Source organism: Anas platyrhynchos, chromosome 23 (genome assembly GCF_047663525.1).
Source record: "Anas platyrhynchos isolate ZD024472 breed Pekin duck chromosome 23, IASCAAS_PekinDuck_T2T, whole genome shotgun sequence".
In the NCBI taxonomy this organism is placed as follows: Eukaryota; Metazoa; Chordata; class Aves; order Anseriformes; family Anatidae; genus Anas; species Anas platyrhynchos.
This window is the reverse complement of record NC_092609.1, coordinates 2981253-3000873: the sequence shown is the minus strand read 5'-3', so window position 1 is coordinate 3000873 and position 19621 is coordinate 2981253. Positions and strand designations below refer to the sequence as shown.

General features: G+C 44.3%; 1 protein-coding gene across 7 annotated transcripts in view; it reads right to left on the bottom strand.

Annotated features, from left to right (window-relative positions):
• Nucleotides 1-14753, bottom strand: part of PPP2R2A (protein phosphatase 2 regulatory subunit Balpha) — a 42779-nt gene extending 28026 nt beyond the window's left edge. Inside the window, exons 1-4 of one of the 7 annotated variants that reach the window (XM_072027108.1) lie at nucleotides 14689-14753; nucleotides 14028-14097; nucleotides 10813-10876; nucleotides 7517-7591 (exon numbers count right to left, since the gene is read on the bottom strand). In XM_072027108.1, the coding sequence (XP_071883209.1) occupies nucleotides 7517-7591; nucleotides 10813-10876; nucleotides 14028-14097; nucleotides 14689-14702 (223 nt within the window). In that variant the 5' untranslated portion in view covers nucleotides 14703-14753. Of the gene's footprint in view, nucleotides 1-7516; nucleotides 7592-7850; nucleotides 7879-8275; nucleotides 8355-9628; nucleotides 9862-10812; nucleotides 10877-11805; nucleotides 11869-14027; nucleotides 14098-14316; nucleotides 14430-14686 lie in introns of those variants that run through there. The other 6 variants (XM_072027109.1, XM_038166926.2, XM_038166928.1 and 3 more) reach the window with 6 other exon arrangements.
• Between the last annotated feature and the right edge of the window lie 4868 nt (nucleotides 14754-19621).

The window sequence follows — 19621 nt, the reverse complement described above, 5'->3', positions numbered from 1 at the left end:
CCCTGCTGGGTCAATCTGCAACACCATCAGAGCATCAACCCCTCACCTTGCAGCGTGCCCATTTTCCCCCTTTTCCCCTAGGACCCTCACACCGTACAACAATATCCTATTTCCAGCTTACCTGCAAACCCTATACAGGTAGCACCTCGCTAATGCATGCTTTAACTGAGCCATAAAATATTAAAACAGTTATATTACACATATTCCACTCAAAATCGAGAAAACTGTCCAGGTTCTGACTTAAATCCTACCAGAGCTTCGTGAAGGATGATTCCCAGCCGAGGCTGGTTGAAGGAACACACTTCCTGCACTTCTCCTCCCGATTGTCATAGAAACACAGCAGCTGCTGTCACGACTCACAACGCGGCTGCCTGTGTCAGAGCTTTTCACTCCTCTTTTTTTAGAGCAGTAACGCTCACAGTTTCACATAATTACCGAAGGCTGAATTATTCCACAAAACTTCACACTCCCTACTAAAAATACCGTAGACGGTTATGGTACCGCATGGTATGAATAATAGGAAAAAAGGTCTGGAAAATACCCTTAAGGCAGTAAGAAAAGCATGTTACACGAATAAAAGAGCTTCAAGAGCACAGCGTTTCCTAAAAGGAGAGCACGGGCAGCCTCACTTTGGTGCCACCAGCAAGGGGCATTTTACTACAGGAGGCACAGGACACAGCAGGCGCACTGCACACACTTCAGGAGCACCTAAGGCACGGCAGGCCTCGTTCTCTAGCACCTAAAATGTGAGACAAGACATTAGTTTAAGTGAAATCCCCAAACAAGGGATCAATTTTTCAAATCATATTAAGAGTGGTAAGACATGGTAAGAATAGATTATCGTTTGTTACATGATCTAAAGCGCTTTACTGTAAAGCAATCAGCCCGTAATCCACCTCCCAATTAACTGAGATGCTTTTCTGCAAGAACTTCCAAGAAACTAAGCCATATGAACAGCAACACAGCTTTTAAGAAAGACAACACCAATTAATAAATGCTGAACGAGCAGGGTTCATTTCTCCTTTCTGACTGCTTGTGTGAACACTGGAGGATGAAAGCCTGTTCCACCTGTACTCGTTCTGCTGCAGAAAAACATCAGAATTATTCACAGCCTGGTAATAGCAACATGGTCCATGTGTACCAGATGTGTGTGTGATCTAATTTGGGAGAATCCCAACCTGACACACAGCAAAGCATTTTGCCAGTTGGCTCCTACCTGCCTGAATCCCCGCTGCCACCACGCAGGGGGGTTCTGTGCTCTCTTCCTACCCTCAGGCACGTTCCCACCACCCTTCATACCGTGAGGATTTGCACATCCCCACAGCCCTGAGTTCAGGGACCTGATTTGACTGCAAAGTAACCCAGTATAAATAAGCTTTTTTTCCCCTATAGCAGTTGCAGACTTGGACCAGCTTCAGTCTACAAAACATCTCCAAAGGCGACCACCAACTATGCAGGATCTCAGTTGAGCAGCGGTGCACCACATGAAGTTTGACCCATTTTATTAGGGCAGTGCTTTAGTGCAGCCTCCTACGATTACCATACAGAACTGGTGTTAGATGTATTTATTGCTGGCCTTCAGACTGCACGTGCTCCAATCTCGAACAGCAAAGCTCTAAAGTCCTTTTTGTTAAGCTATTCTAGCATTTGGAGTAGCACAGCACTTAAAGATCAGGGTCTCGCATTGGCCGTACATAAAATCCTATAAAGAGACTGCCTCCCTTCCACAGTTCCTCCTCTTCCTTTCAGCAGCTCGCTCGCTCGTCACACTGTGCTGGCACAAGCGCACACAGCACTGAGAACCAGATCAGGGTTCAATTCAGCTGAGAAATAATCCGGTCAAAACCACAATTTTAAGTATTTTTCAGCTGGATCAGCTTCCCAGACAAGATCATTGTGCAGTTCCACGCACGCTGGTGCCAGCAGAGTGGGAAGGAGTGCCTCTTTAAGCAGAAATGCTGCCAAACATGTAGCCATGGCCTAAATAGGCAAGTCAGAAGACAGCAGGGGGAAAAAAAAGGCAAACAGTGCAGCTAGGAACACCCAGCCCTTAACTCTTACTTCAGCACTGCACCCACCAGACGTTTCCTTCTTCATTTCAGCTCTCTCCCATGCACGTTCTGTGAAGCTACAGAAGCCTGTTCTTAGGGTGGAAGCACCCCAAAAAAGGCAGCACCTTTAAAATTAAGGATTAAGAATTTGTACAGAGCTGCCACCCACCAGGATTTCCACGCTCCTTTGTAGGGTGGATGTCTGATGGCTTTAGCACTGTAGCTGCTGTATTTACAATACAGAAATCACAAACAACTCCTTCTCCCATCTGATTTTTGATCTAAGTGCAAAAGCTTCCCAGAAGAGCAGAGCAACCACTGGTCAGCGTGACTGACAGGCTGAAGTGCCCGAGCTACCAACTCTCACCAAGAGAGGAGAACAGCTTCAGGGAACTGAACAGCCTCTCACTGTTGAGCTGTCTGCTAAACGCTCTTTGTTTGGGGGGACCTCACGAGCACACACTCCAGCCAATTCAGGCCAGCGCTTCCTAGAGCACAGCAGCCCATTTCTCTCTAGATAGAGTGAGCCATTCTATAAACAGCCAAAGGCATGAGCAGAAGTGGACTTAAGAATACAGGGAGGAAAGGGCTATAACCTGTGTTGTTTTTTTTCTTGTTGTTTTTTAAATTTTTACCAGCGTATTTCACATTACCCCTTTAAAAAAGCTTATTGCTAGTCCTTGCTCCTCTTAACTGACATTGCTTCATGAGCAGAGAGCTTAAGCACAGCTCTCAAACAGAAGTTCAGCTCCCTGCCTTAACTGTAACCCCAATCTTTCATCAGCATTAGTATCCCAAACCCTCCTCACGCCTTTGCTACTTCCGAGGATTTTTCTTCCCCTCCTACTGCATCAGTTTGCATTTAAAGAAGCCCATCCACCGCTTCCATAATGACACCATTGTTCCTCCTCTGCGACTCCTGCCCACAGATGCAGCTGGGTGGGAGCCCTGCTCCCCCAAGAGGTCCCCCCAACGCCACCCCATGTGGAAGCCACTCAGCTGCTCAGCCAAAAGCACAGGAGGTGCCACCAGGAGCAGTCTGTGAGGCACAGCCACCCAGCTTTGGGGCAGGAGGCTCAGCAGCTCTTACCCTTACTCCACACAGATGTTACTTAACCAAGAGAAAGTCTTCTGATAAGGCAAGAGAAGCCAGTGAGCTGCAGATGCTGCTAAGCTGGTCCTTGCTGGCCTCAGTTTCCTCACTGTTAATGAGGGATTTTTTTGGGGTACTGAAGATGAAGTACTACTACTGAAGCAGTAACAGTTCCCACAGCTGCTCTGCAATTTTGAAGCCTGCCAAAAGTGAGCACGAAAACTACACTTCTAAGATAAAACATACCTAGAATCAAATGGAGAAAGACATTCCTGAACAGGAGAAAAGTCAGATCTTGTTTACATCTCTGACCACACTCAGTTTGGCTAGGGACAGAAATGTGACTTCATCCCTTCATCATCTGCACAAGCTGCAGCAGACTACAGCAGTGTTTCGGCTACAAAGAGGAAACACAAATCAAGCCATAGGTTACTAACAAAGCAGAGAATGGTCCTGTAGCAGACTTCGCACCCACAGCAGATACCCCAGTGCCTCCTCCAGAGGCGTTCAGGCCCCAAGCAGTTAAACAACTCGTCCACGATGAGGGCTGATCACTCAGGGCTAAAGCTTAGGACTTCAGTTCCTGGCTCCCAGCCTTGGAAGCAGACCATCGGACTTTTACGTATCTTTGGATTACACTTGAAAGAACATTTAGATACAGCAGCTTGACTCTTTTCCTTCTGCCAAGTAATTAAACAAATTTGACTTAATTTGTTCTGAAGTACAAACTCATTCCATTAAGCTAACGTCTGGTTTTCAAGGATGGTTTAAACTCACGGTTCTCAAGTTGTTTCCAAGTGGAGTTGCCACTATGCTACCTCTTGGAGAGCAGAACAAAAATCAAGGAAACTGCAGAAAATCCCTTTACTCCTTCAGCTTCTACTAAGATGTGGTCGTGTCTGCTCTTGAGCAGTTCTGGACAGTTAAGTCTTTCCTGCACTGAAACAGCGATGCCACAAAGAAAAAAAATCCATGTGTTACAGATGCTTTTGATACCCTGAACAACTGAACTTATCAAGGACAGTAACTCTGCTTTCACCCCTGGAAGTCTTGCCTTATCTACTGTTCTGGGTCCAGATTCTCCAGAGTAATCAGAATAACAAGTTAGGCACTGACACGTTGTGGGACTGGGCTCCAGGAAGACAAATAGGAAGTTGAGAAGGGAGCAAGACTTTGAGCAAAGAATTGGCTGTTTCAAAAGCAGATACAGCAGAAGCCACAGAACAGAAGGGCAACCTTCTGCCATCGGTTAATTTTAAGGACACCAACTATAATGATGCTGACACTCAAATTTCAACTTCAAATCCAAGTTCTGTACCTAACTCAATGCAAGCAAGGGCCCCCATCAAGCTGACAACCAAAGAGAAGCTCCATTTGTGCTGAGGTTGGAGGGTAGCTGGCTGCTCCTCACACAGCCACGCTCCTGCAGTTACCAGAGCTCTGCCTTGGCCACTGCCATCTTCACTTCCTAGCTTTCATAACAGCTTCCCCCCTTTTCCTTCCATCCTCACCATCTCCAAAGGAAATGTCACATCCACCTACCACAGGGTGCTTAGGAAGCCAGAGAATTAAGAACTGTCACTTGAGAGCTCATGTTTCAGCCAACAAACCCTCAAATATTGACTTTATAGCAGCCAGCCATTCTAGCCTCAGCACCCACAGAACTGGAGGCTGTTCCTATTACATGACAGTGAGGGGGGTCAGACCTGACCCCAAACCTACTGGAAGCTCTGCACCAGCTCTTTGCAAACTTTTTGAAGTTGCTGCCATCATTACTGCATTGATTAGAAGCGTTACTCTCCACTGGCCTGTTTTATGGGCAGCGTTTTAGGGAGACTGCTGGTTCATGTTCTGCTGCTTCATGTAATGAATGGATGCAGGTTCCTCGGCTGACACAAAGTTACTGTTAACTTCTCAACCTAAATATCACAATATTCTATTAAGAACGGGAAGAAAAACTTAAAACACACTCCTTCCATTTCTTCTAGGTTTGTTTTCTTCACTTTGCTATTTCTAGGGAAGTTTCAATATTCCACAAGAGTCAGTTCTTAAAATCCCAGCTCTAAAGCCACTTCAAAACCCCACGCCCTAGGTACTGCCCCAGCCAAATTGGCACTGTCCTCAGTCCAAGCCATGGCTGGAGCCCATGCTTGTTAGGCTGCAGACCACGGCGGTGAAAGAAGCACTGAAGTTTCAGACAGCAAAATTCCCTTTAGCTTTCACCATGGAGCTGCCACAAAAAGGCAGACAAAGGCAGGGAGGGAAGAAAGGTCAGAGCAGACTCAGAGCCACTGCCGACTTGTCCCTCAGTATTCTGAAGGGGGACCAGAAGCATGCAGAATTGCTGCTCCGATTTTGCAAGAACTACACAAGGCTTCATTTTATTAAGATAAACCTTAAAGGCAGAAGTACAGAAAAAAATAAATTTCAGTCACATCACCAACCCAACAGGATTACAGACAGGCGTTATAAGGCACAATAGGAGCTCCAAGGACTGCAGGGAAGGTAAAGCTGCCTTACGATTAGACAGCTGGCTTTTAACAATTTCCAGCATGTATCGTGGGAGCCAAATACCCAGGAAGAGCTTAGAATTTCAGTTCAACAAGTTCACAACAATCAAGTATAACACCAATGCTGGGGCCTCGTTCCAGGATCCCGGCATTTAATTTCAGGCCGTCTTGCAGCACGTTGAGGGGTCTGCACTTACTCATCGGAAGTCAATTACAGCTGGCAACGACACGAAATAGTTCTTTGGGTCACAAAATCAGAAACCTGCACGTCCCATACGGTCCGAAACACTCGTACAGTTTTCTGGAGAGCGTGCTGAGCGGCTGGCTGAACTGAAGCTGGTTAATTCTCCTACGGTGACAGCTCCCCTGCACTCCACCCCCTGCTCCTCGCTCCCGCAGCTGCTCACCTGCCCGGAAGGAAGCAGGAGGCCAGCAAGTCATCTGGCGGAGAGCAAAGTACGGCACCTCTGAGCAGCTAAGGAAGCAAAGGACAGACTATTTCCTGACTTCTGCATTTCCAGTTCCCTGCAAGAGCCACTTTAGTGTGTACAGAAAGCTCGTTACTGTTGTGTGGTGTCAACGGGGCTGTTGTCATGAAGAATTATTTGCAAGCAGCAGCCACACAACCAGAATTCTTGCAAGATTTGAGTATTTAGTTTGATAGGAAATTAAAACAAAAAGGTCACAGAATTTACGTCTGTCAGAGGAAAAAAGATTATATTACATTAAACAGAATTTGGAGTTCGAGCTTTAAAATATACTCCCTGAAAAATTCAAAACCCGGCTTTAAAAAATATTACAGCCTTCTTGCTTCCAAAAGCCATCTTTCAGCTTGTAAAAATCACACAAGTCTTTGAAAGTGCCTTGTTTGCCACAAGCTGTAGCTAATAAATAAAAAGTAAGTCTCATGTTTATGCTCATTTTTCAGCCTTTGGAAGTTAATCTGAACCACGCATCAAATGGGAAAGTAATGGGAACCGTAGTTACCGCTTTTCTAAATACAACATTAATCTCACTTGTCTGTAAGTCAGAGCATTTGGGATATGTTTAAAAAAAAGAAATGTTACAAATTCCATAATTGACAAGGCCAACTGCTAGCAAAAGAAGAATTAACTCCTGATCTTACAGGTTGTGTTACGCAACCAGGAACTTATGGCCAAAGAAATACAGAGGCCAGTGCAGATCAGAAAAGAAATTTTGCTCGCTGGCACTGCTGAGCAGCATGCAGTAAGCACGACTCCGCTAACAACCCCCAACTAAAACTGAGGAAAACAAGCACTTTTTGCAGTCACAATCGCAGGCAGCCATCTTAGTAAAAGATGACATTTGTCACTGCCAGCACTAGGAGCCCTAGCTCAGAAAAGTTTGAGGCCATTCCCAGTATCATTTCAAACACAAAACCCATCTCTACTTAGTAGGGAGGCACACACAGATATCCTGATTTCTTCCTTTTCTGGTTAATAAAGCTGGAAAAATTGGGAAAAACACACTTGATTTTTATCCAATACTCAGGTCTTCAAAGAATACAAACATTAATTAATTGTCACAACACCTCCCCGGGAACACAATGATCACATTCCCCATTTTGCAGATTAGGAAAAAACACAAAGCAAAAGCTGAATGACAGGAAAACATCTAAATTTTGGGAAACAACTCCCACAAAATAGTCCAGAAGCCTAAATTCAGCCTTTCTTACACATGTGAGCAAGACTCATAGCACAGTTTGAGCCTAAGTATCTGAATGCACATGAACTATCCATCTGCTTTGCTCAAGTTGCATACAATACAGATTGCATTCATGTCTTCCTAAAATATACCTAGAAAGTCAGAAAAAAGTCACAGTAAAAAAAGACTGCTCTTACCTTCTGCTACATCATCATCCACAGCGCCTTTCACCTGAGAAAAACACCACTGAATGTCATTTCCTCCTCCAGCTCCTGAAAAACACAATGCAAAAAATGAGACCCAGACCCCCCCAAGAGCAACACAAAGAGCCCGTAACAGTTACTAACCGAAAATTTCAGACAGCATTACACCCGCCTACTTCCTCAGCAATGATGTCGGCACAATTGCGAGTCGCCCCTCCCCACCTTTTTCCTTTGCAGATATTGTTTTTGTCATTAGGGGCTCGCCAGCGTCCCAAGCAATGTTTGTCAAAAACAGCATAAAGCAGCAACAGCGATAAAAGCCTCTCACCGAAAGCTCGCATGGCTCAGTAACACGGCTGGCACTAACTTAAAACACACTTAAAATGAGAGCGCACGAACATCCCACTTCACATAAAGCTTCTTCCTACTTTATATGGCAGAACCCCCCCTAGCACACGCACACAACTTCATCAGCAACTGTCAGAAAAGCTCGGCATTTTTGGAACATTTCAGTCTTTCAATCAACATAAAGCCACGCACGTCATTCATTTCCTCCTCCCACAAAAACAAAGAACCGAACCTACACACTGAAGGCTAAAGAAAAGAATTTTACCACAAATTTAGAGTCTCTTCGCAGAAGTAACGAAAGCAGTTATCAGCTTAAAAAAAAAAAAAAAAAAAAAAAAAGAGAAACCACCAACAAATCCGAGCAGAAAAGCAAACAAGCAAGCTGATGTTAACAAGTTCTACTACCATAGAAAACGGATCGAAGAGAAAACTTCAGGAACATTACTGCCTCGGCGGAAGGCAGTGATTCATTTGAACCCTGCCACCAAAACACACAAAAAAATCACCACCCATTTCTTTTGCATTGCATTCTGAGCAAATCACTGCTGAGCTGAGTACATACAGGAAGGGACTGAAATGGGCCTGCCTTTTTTTTTTTTTTTAAAGCCACTGTCAAAATGGAACTTTTCCTCCACACAATTCAAACAGGCTGAGCAACAGATGGCATTTACACATTAATCCAGAGGTCTGCTATCACTTCGGGCATAACAAAGAATGCAGGAGGGACTTCTTCCCTCTCCTACATTAATTTGAGGGGATAAAAACAAGTCCAAGATGGGGAAATCAGGAACCCCAAAACAGTCTTTCCAAAGACAACCAAATGGCTCAATGTTAACCGAAGTGCTACACCACGACCAGACTCCAGCATGCATTTTTCGCTTGCCTTAATGTCTTTTCTGAAGGGCTCCAGGCAAGCAAACTACATAACCCAGCACTGTGAAGGCAAGCAGGAGCTCCCAGCTCCACGAGAGATGTCAGAAGGCTTTTCTGCAGATACCCTGGAAGGATCCGCCGTGCTCGCCTCTCTCATTCCCCCCAAACCCGTCCAACCCATTTGCTTTCCTCTCGCCACCCTCTTCATTTGTCATTTAGCAGCTGGCACCATGGAGGCACTTAAAGGGGACAGCGTTAAGGGAAAAATCACCGCTCCCTTCGCATAATGCCACAATTCTGCTTTTCGTACAGTTCGCTTCAACCAAGTGGGCACTTTTTTTTTTCCTCCCCTGGCTAAAAGAGGAGGGTGGAGCATGGAAGGGGGGGGAAAAGGCAAAGCACAACCCAAGCGCTGCCTCCCTGCCTTGCTCCTCGGAAGGCAGAGCACTGGAAAGGGGCTTCAGGTTGTGGAATGGGGGGAGGGGGGGTAAATTGGTTCCCAAAGGGAAAAACCGCAGGGAGAAGTGAGGAGGAAGAGCCACCCCCTGCACACACACACACACCTCCAGCACCACGAGCACCTCAGGATGCAAAATGGGGCTGAGGCCCAGGAAGGGACGAGGAATAAAGCACAGAAAGCCCCCACCCGCCCACACACACACACCTCACCGCATCCCGCACCCGGCCGGCTTTGCCCCTAGCACGGAGCACGCCTGCTCCCCAGCCCCCCCGGGGGCCCGATCCTGTCCCCAAGGCCGGGCCCTGACCCCAGGGGGGCAACCACGGAGCCTCGTCCCCTCAGAGCTCCCCCCTCGTTCCCCTTCTGTGGCGCTGAGGGGGCCGCGAGCCGCCCCCGGGCCGAGCAGGGGGGCGGCCGCCCCTTACCTGCCATGTTGGGGCGGCGAGGCGGGCGGGCCGGGCTGTTGGCGGCCGGGAGCGGGCCGAGGGAAGGATGGAGGCGGATGGCGGAGGGGCTGCGGCCGGCTCCGGTTTCTCCGGCTCCGGTTCGGCTCCGGTTCGGCTCCCGGGGCTGCCCCCGCTCCGCGCCTCGCTCCGGCCCCCCCCGCCGAGCGGCTCCACTTTCAAAATGGCGCCGGGCGAGCTCCGGGTGACGTCACCCGGAGGAGGGAAGGGGACGGGGGGGAAGGCGGAGCGGCCTCGCCGCCGGGCTGGGCCTCGCCGCCCGGACTCGGCTTTCTCACGGGGGGCTCGGAGCCGGGACCTTTCTGTGGGGCTCGTCCCCGGCGGGCTGGGGGCTCTCGTTTCAATTCAAGGTCCCAGCGCGGCCCCGCCGCCCTCATGGCTCATCCCCATGTAGCCCCAGCCTGTTTTAGCCTCCACCAGCCCTCAGCCCACCATCACCTTTTAGCCTCCTTCACCCTTCAGCCTCCCCAAACACCTTTATGCCCCCCAGCACTACATGATTCTACATGATATATGATTCTCTGCTAAGCCCTGCTGGCTCAGAAGCCTGCCCCTTCCATCCCCATTAAGGTCTCCGCTGTAGTTACCTCACAGTCAACTCGTTCACTACAACCCATTTTAAGATCTTGTCAAAGTCATTGGTTTCCCTTCACAGGTGTTTGTGCAGGCTTTTTTTTTTTTGCCCCTTCTCAGGCAGGGTAGGGCTTGCTAATCCAGATTTCACTTTGAGATTCATGAGCTCATCCTGCACGCCCAGCAGCGCCACGAGCACAGTGTGCCTTCAGACAAGTTTCTCAAGTCATCACGTACACTAATTTTGCATTTCCAGCTCAAAAAAACACTAAGAAGCTGCTTTTCTTACATGAAAGACCATACAATTCCTAGTCAAGCACAGTGCAAAAGAGAACTGTGGGAACTGAACACGTCTAAACAAACACACCAACGCAGTTGGGTTCCCAGTGCTTGAGTAAACGCCACAAACCCTGAACTAGCTCACGTTGTAGGCTACTTTGGACAAATGCAGCTTTATCTCAACGTTCCTCAAAAACCACACATGCAAATCAAATAATTATTGCAAGCAATGATAAAGCGATGTTTGGAAAATACTCAACACATACAGGGCATTCTGAAGAACTGCAACTTACTTAAGTTTGGGAGAATCTGGAAACATGTATGTTGCTTGGTCCATCTTGACAGCCATCCAAAAATCTAAAGACAAACACACCATAAGTTTGAAAGCATTCACAATCAAGACAGGCTTTTTTTTTTTTTTTTTTTTTTTTTTGATCACTACAGTGTTAAGGGCCTTCTCTTATCACCCAGGTACACAATTCTCAGAGCTCAGGAACAAATTCACTCAGTTCTACACATTTGTGGCCATATTCAGGCAATTCCAGATCTGGAACAGAAGCTGGCATCCCTCTTGTTTTGGGATTCCTTAAAGCCAGCCTTCTCAACCCTAAACGGAACTAAACAGAAGTACTCTGCAACCACTTAGCAGGAAAGATCGCAAATAAAGTCCAATTTATCCATTGCTTTCTGTACTATTAATACAGAATTTGGCCCTCACAATAGCATAAGCATTGTTTCAAGAACTTATGCTGCTAAAAAAAAAAAAAAAAAAAAAAAAAAAAAGCAAAGACTTGCAATTAGCCCTGTAATATAAATTAATGAAGCTTTAGTACATACCTTATAATTAGAACAAAGTCCTTCTTAGAAAAGATTTAATATCATGGTGCCAGAATGAAAGATCATAATTCCAACATTTCAGGTTTTTGTTTTGAACTAACTGAGCTATAGAACATAATGAAGCATAATAAATAATTAACATTAAATCACAGCCATGGTAATTAGCAAGACAACTTGGGAATCACAGTCTTTGCTTGGGTGTTCACTTGCTAATTCAGACAACGCAAGTATTCATTCTACTATTAATGGTTAGTGCAAATTAGCAAGAGTATTTTGCAGCTCTGACTGAAAGTTTGTAAGCACATGCTTAAACTCCACTGAAATCAAAGGGTCAGAAGCGTTTGTTCAGGTGCTCTGGGGAAATAGTAACTGTAATATGTTAAATTTCTACACAACCACCAACAGCACAAAGCTTTGCTGAATGTTTATTCCAATTATGCTTTACTCACTCGTTCTTGCTTGCAAACCAACCCCTTCAACTCAGAGTAAAAGACCATCTCCAGGAAATGAAGTCTGGTTGTATTTGTTAAGGACAGTGATCTACATACGGAGTGGTCAGTTCACAGCAGCATAAATCAGGAGCTGCAGAAGTTACAACTTAAAATCAAGATGTGAAATCTGACTGGTAACCAGTTTAAATAATAAATTAATGTCAAATCACTGATCAAACAACTAAGGCCCAAAGAATTATCACCAACTCATTTTGTATCTGCTTTAGTTTCCTAGTAATTTGACCCATTAGACAAGACTATAATGAATTACAATAATTCAGTTTAGAAATAAAGGGAGTAATTATCACCAAAATTATCACTGGAGTTTAGTAATAGCTGAGCCATCCAAGGTCACACGACAGTTAACATCAGGGCGATTTAATTCCCTACAGCATACTCTTCTGTACTTCGTACTGTCTAGCTTGAAGTATCTCAGCAAAAGAGGTTTCCATTGCTTTTTGGGAGAGCATTTCACAGCCTAACAGGATTTGCTCCTAGAAAACGTTTGCTAATATTCACCGTGTGTTTCCCCACTCTTAATTTCACATAATTGTCTCTATGCATGTAGCCACTTAATTAACAACCATTATCGAAACAGTGCTAAGTCATGTCTTAATACTGCCAGGTTCATGCTTAAGAAAAGGTCAGGCAGACCCTGGTTTTGTAATGAGTTGCAGGCAGACTTGCAGGGTAAACTGCACTTGGTGCAAGTCCCAACCCATCTAACTTCTTTGAGGTTACATCAACACCAACCTCAAGCAGGCAGGCCCTTAGTGTTATTTGTGCTGTGCCAAGTGCCATGCAGGGAAGTCTTCTCTGGGCACACATTCGCTTTTTCTGACAGTCAAGCTTTACCTGACCTGAGTTTGCTTTCAGCAGGTCCCACTTGTAACGCCCTGAAAATCTCCATTGCCAGTGGCCAGAGATTTTCAACCATAACCAAGGTTTAAACAAAGGTTTAAGGATTTCCAGTCCTAAGCTTTCCTTACAGTCCTAAGCTTGAGCACGACATAACCACATATCAGACCCTATTCTCTAGAACAGTTCCAGTGAAGTCACTGATTTTTATATTTGAAAAGGGGAAAAAAATAAAGTTTCTAGCAGATCTGAGCATCTACACTGTGGAGAAAATATTCAAAAGGGGCATAAACCATCGATCTCACCTGACCACTCAGTAGACAGTTTAGTTTAAGTATTAGCACTGATTAAAAGCAGAAGAGGATGGTAGATTAGAAAATAACTTTCAGACCAATGGCAAGTGCCACTAGAGTGCCATCTCCCAAAGGAAACCATGCAACTGAGCTCCCTAAACTATTCATCATTGAACAAACCCATGCAATAGAACTTCCTAACTTCAGTAAACAAGCAGCTTGTGTCACCTCAGAAGTGTAAAGTTCATTGGATTAAAGCTCTGCTATTACGAGGGGTAGCCTCAGCATTTTCTTTTAGAAGTTACAAAGACTTTTTCTTAACTTCAGCCTGGTGCAAGCAAACAGAAAAACTAATTAGGCTTGGAAAGAATTTTATGTATTCATTAATGCAGGAGTTTGCAAAACTGGTTTAAAACCAGCTCTGAAGATGATCTGTTTAGAGCAGGTCTAAGTTATAATGATTGAAACCACAATTTGCAAAATATTAGTTTAATGGATTATTTAAACACAATTTGTACAGGTTTCATCCACCTGTATTTTGGCAGAAGATTCATTTTAAAGCGAGTACAAAATTATAGGCAAGAACACAGGGAAAACAAGGCTTCTGGTAAAGAAGAAAAAGGTCTTAGATGTAGACAGGAAGCACCTGTCTGGGGGTAGGAAAACAAGTATATGTATATATTTATATGTTTTTTTTTTTTTTTTTTAAACTAGGAGGGCTCATTTGGAAGGGTAAGAGATATCCCACTATTTTATGATTAAAAAGAAAAAAAAAAAAAAGATAACTTGAGACACATACAAAAGTTACATTATTACTGCCTTTAAGGGTCTCACTACGTTTTGATGAGTTATAGTTAGCTCTATGGGAGGATAAATCAAACCACAAAATAAGAGACCTGTCATAGCAAACTAATTTAATCCTATTGAAACTAAAACTGCAGCTACAGGACAAAATAGGAGATTCACAAAACCTAGGTTTATTCCTTCCCATTATATACCAGCTGAGATTAACAGAGCACATGGGATAACCTGGTATCTCTTCATCTTTGAATCTTCCACCTCCGGATAAATTGGACATAACTCAGAGCTCTGAAACCTGTTAGCAGGAGAAAAACAAACAAAAGAGAGAAAAATAAAACAACCAAAAACCAAACAAAAAGAACAGGGATTTTAAACTAAGCACCAGAAACACAAGGCAAGGTGCTCAGAAAGTGCTTATATTCTAATAAGAGTGATTAAAGACTAGACCACATTGCCAACAAATCTGCAGCACATCCACTGCTAGGCACTTTTAAGAGCAGATTAGATAACCACCTACTGGGAATAGGCTAAGTAGAGCTGCTCCCTGCCTAAGGGCAGGAGATGCCTTCGCCCTTCCCAGTCCCAGTTTTCACTACTGATGCAGAGAATCCACATTCTTCATCTTGAAAGTTTACTTTGTACCAATTACAAAATCAAAATAATCCAAAAGTGATAAATGCATTCAGAGAGAATACTTTAAAAAGTATTATATCTCTTTGTGCTGTTGGTCTCTAGGACAGGAATAATTCACATTCTTCAGTCTCTTGGAATACACTGAGATTGATGGAATGAACGCAACAGTAACATCAACAATTTTTACAAAAAGTTATCTTAGGAGAGAAAAAAAAAAACAAAAACAACAAAAACACTTCATGCACAGACTTAACTGATAACACGCTGCATCTCTAAGAAGCAGGGAGTAACTCACAGGTGAAAAGAGCCTTGCTCACCACCACCTTTATGAGGCACTTTGCAGGAAGGGGAGGAGCTAAGATAAAGAACTGCAAAGGGTCTTGAACAGTTCTTGTTATTTAGTTGTTTGTTTTTAACTTCTAAACCTCATGGCGTATACACAGAAATGGTTCTTTTTGAGGAAGGGCTGCAGCGGTACTGAGGGAGCAGAATTGCTCGTTCCTTACTAATAAACCTAAATAGGTAAAAGAATGGCTTCAGCGACCTCTATGAAATGAGTTGGCTTAACAAAAGCAGGAAGCTGAAAGCAAGTGTGCTAAAAACATTGCTGTCTATAGGATTTCCCTGTTTAATAGTGGGGTTTAGTATCTTCTATTTTCAATTCTTACTAAAGCAATGTACTTTTATGCATTAATTAACAAGCTATTATCCTTCACCACGAGCTGGAAGAATTACGCCTGCACAGGTTTATTTCAAAAGGCATAAGTAAATATAAGTCTCAGCTCAAGTGCTATAGTTATCTTGTATGTATCACTGAAGCCATTGTTAATAAAACATATGTAAAAGCCAGCGGATCTAAAAAGAGCTCAATTGGCTCTTTGGAATCATGTTTTTGTGCTTTGAAGAAGCGTGTGACTTTAGGAGGATATTGCAGTAAGGAAGTTAATTGCTAGCTCTGTGTGGTGCTAGCAGGGTGTATGAACTTCCCACATCAGTGATCTGACTTTGCCAGGAGAAATGTTCCTTAAAAAGCATGGACTATGGGAAGGGCTGATTAAATGTATAATTTGGAATAAAATGCCCTTGCAGTCTTTGAAGTCAAGCATTCTTACTCCTGATCCTAGCCTCTAGTCAAGTCTTGTACTTTCAATCAGCTTGATGTTGCTAACACTGCATGGTATTTAGGGGGTGTGAACAGACTGATGTCCTAAGCCCTGGTATCATAGAAAGAAGAAGATTTGCACATCAGAAATTCAGCTGATATTTTGGTATCTTTCAAGGAGATTCTAGCTTCTGTGATTCTAGAGGGAAATGTGAAAATGTGACATAAAAAAAGAAAGGAGGGGCGGAACCAAATGCAAAGAGCCTCAATATATATCTTTAAAACTCTTTTGGTTCTTAAGCCATACACTAACTACGACTCTGAGCAGTGACACTATTGCTTTAGTATTTATGGGTCATGTGTGCAAAAAATAACGTGTGCAGGTAACTAGCGTGATTGGTTTTAGTCATTCATTAACTTATCCATTGATGTATGAGTTAATTTACCTTTTAGTTTTGTTTTCTTTTTCATTAATAACAGCACAATCGCGCAATATTTCCAGGGCAGTTTTTTAAGTTTTAACATTTTCTTAAATTTAGCAAATATTATTTGAGCTGAAGCTGTTCTGAAACAGTTTCTGCTTGCTTCACTTTGTCCCACAGTTCTTCTGGTAACAGGTTTGTAAGAGTCTGAAGGTAATGCCAGGAATGAACTGAGAAGGGAAGGAAGGGAGGCCAAAATAGCAGACTGAATTGTTCCATTCACATGGCTTTTCTGCTAGGGAATAAGTTAACACTGTAAACAGGAGAGAGGTGTGGTTTGCAGATTGGACAGGAAATCCTTAGTTCTAATCCTTGCTGTGTTGTTGATTCCCTTGGAGACCTTGAGCAAATGCTTTCTGTTCCTATTTTTTCATTGGAAATGAACTAGGGATGATGGCACTTAACTCGCTCATAGGAGCAGTCTTTCAGTTAAAACATTTATAACATACTTTAAAAACAGCTCATGGTACGTGGGCTTCAAATCAACTTGGCTACTTGCTTGAAGTTATTTCCTTATATTGCTCTCAGGACCAGGGACCTTTGGGGGCCCAAGTCATCATAGGCTTTGTTTTTCTCACTTGTAACAATGCAAAGCAGATGCTTTACCAGGGATACCAGAAAATGTAGCCCCACCAACAGCCATTGTCTATTTATGACATGCAGCCAGGCACTGCTCTGCCATCCTTAGTACCCACTGTGGCTGCATTTGGCCCTGCTGTAAAAAAAAAATCTTAACCTTTTGCCTTTGGGTTGCAGGGAGCACGCCTGCGAGTGAAGATGTGTGAGAAGGAGCGATGGCTGGGGAGAGTGTATTTTTAGGAGGACTCTTCTGTGTCAGGCCCTCATTAGAAGCCACACGCCCTGGTTGTTGAGCTGTGTGGCAGCCTTTTGTGCCCTGAGACCCTGTGTAGCAGATGCAGCTGTCTGGGAAGTTATCCAACTGTGTCTGACGTGAAGGGTCCAGGAGCGGGAGGTGGCGATACTGGGCTGGGAATACTGAAGGAGCACAGAGACTGGTGGGTGACAGCCCTGTGTGAAGGCAGAGTAATGGTTCTGATTTTTTATTGTTGTTTTTGTTGATGAAAATGACTGTTTAAGTGATGAATCAGACTCACATCCTTATCAACCTAGTTTAATTGGGGAGAACCTGTGGTTACCCAGCCTATTAATGGGGGCATGGAAAGGCAAAAGCCCAGACTCCTGAAAAGTACGCCTTCATCTCGGGTTTCTTGGATTTTCTGTAACTTGTGCTTACAGCTACAATTTCAGAGGTACCAAGTCTGGACAATTCATGCTAGTCCCTGGAAATGTTTCTAGAACAGAGAGACTATTTTCTTCTATCACATAATTAGAGAAGGAAAGCTCATTAAACAGTTGACTGTTACTTACCAAACTTCTTCAGCTTTTCACTTAGCTGCAAACATTTTCAGTTGTCAAAACTGCTGAGAAACACTGCTGAAATTTAGAGAAGAAATTTCTCAGTGTTCTTATTTGTAAATATTTTTATTTCAAAATTCATTTAATTCTTGCTCTGAAAACCTTTGTGAACTAGGCTCAGTTTGAAAGACATCTGATTTTGAGAACCTATAGTAACTGGGTCATGCTTTGCATAAATTTTGCCCCAAGCTTGATATCCTGAATTTAGCCATGAAGTTTTACACATGTAGAACTCAATTCTCTTATCATGTTTCATTGTAAGAACTCACCTGCCTGGTGGGAATCTCCCTACTTGGTCCAAGACATCTTCCATCGTTCACAGGGTCTGTTTTTTCCATGCTTCTCCATTCTGTCTTCCCTCACATATTGCCCTACATTACTTGCTTCATCTCTCCCCTTGCCCTTCAAAATCCAACCCCCTTCTTTAATCCTCAGTGAAGCAAAAGCAGATTGAAAGTGCAGCAGGCCCAGTTGTTTTCTTTTCATTTTGTCACTGCTGTGCAAGTTCCTATACGTGCATGTGCCAGGGCATGCAGATGGCCAAATAACTTTTGTGGCTTTCAATATCAGGACTCAAATCACTAAATTACCGTCTCGTGCTTTAGACATTTAGTCATTCACAGCTTGGCAATTGGGAAGCTGTTTACAAGATACCAGTGAAAGAGACAGAAATTTGAAATTAAGCCTGCCAATAAATCTCAGTTTCTGCCACAGGCAACTGCTGCCATCCAACAGGAAAACGTATCGCTTTCTTCAAAGACCCCAGGGCTGCAATGCATTCAAGGTCTGCAGTGGAAGACACAGCCTGAAGTAGCTGAGTAGAGAGAACCCCTGAGATATAGGAAAAGGGCAAGTTGTTTAAACAGTGATACTTAATTGGCCTACTCTAGGGACTATTTAAAAATCCTAGACAACAGTAAGCCCTGAATTTATCTGCTTATTGACCTTCCTCCCTTTCCCTTTCAGTGCCTTTATCTTCTTTGCACCTCTTTCAGTATCTGGAATTGACGAATTTTTCCTTTGAAGTTCCTTGTATGTGGTTTTTAACATGAACCTCTTTCTTGCTTTCTCTGCCTGTAAACAGAGAGATTTCTGTATTTATATCCCAGAAGAAAAAAAATATATATTTATTTACTTTCAATCAGAATTTACCTCGTAAGAGATAAATTCCATGAGGGATGAAGGAGAAGAAGAGTAAACAACTCCTTTACTGATACTTGAGTATCAATTAATTTAAGCTACATGAATCTTGGTTTTGGACAAACACAAGTATGCAGAAGAATAAACGATCTGGATGTAGGAATAGAAGGCATTTTGAGCAAGTTTGCTGATGACACCAAACTTGGAGGAGTTGTGGACTCAAATGAGGGTGGAAAGGCCTTGCAGAGGGATCTGGATAGGTTGGAGAGCTGGGCGATCGCCAACCGCATGAAGTTCAATAAGAGCAAGTGCCGGGTCCTGCACCTGGGACGGGGAAACCCTGGCTGCACGTACAGACTGGGCGATGAGACGCTGGAGAGCAGCCTAGAAGAGAGGGATCTGGGGGTCGTGGTAGACAGCAAGTTGAATATGAGCCGGCAGTGTGCCCTGGCAGCCAGGAGGGCCAACCGTGTCCTGGGGTGCATCAAGCACGGCATCGCTAGTAGGTCGAGGGAGGTGATTGTCCCGCTCTACTCTGCGCTGGTGCGGCCTCACCTCGAGTACTGTGTGCAGTTCTGGGCACCACAGTATAAAAAGGACATGAAACTGTTGGAGAGTGTCCAGAGGAGGGCTACGAAGATGGTGAAAGGCCTGGAGGGGAAGACGTACGAGGAACGGCTGAGGGCACTGGGCCTGTTCAGCCTGGAGAAGAGGAGGCTGAGGGGAGACCTCATCGCAGTCTACAACTTCCTCGTAAGGGGGTGTCGAGAGGCAGGAGACCTTTTCTCCATTAACACCAGCGACAGGACCCGCGGGAATGGAGTTAAGCTGAGGCAGGGGAAGTTTAGGCTGGACATCAGGAAGGGGTTCTTCACAGAGAGAGTGGTTGCACACTGGAACAGGCTCCCCAGGGAAGTGGTCACTGCACCGAGCCTGACTGAATTTAAGAAGAGATTGGACTGTGCACTTAGTCACATGGTCTGAACTTGGGTAGACCTGTGCGGTGTCAAGAGTTGGACTTGATGATC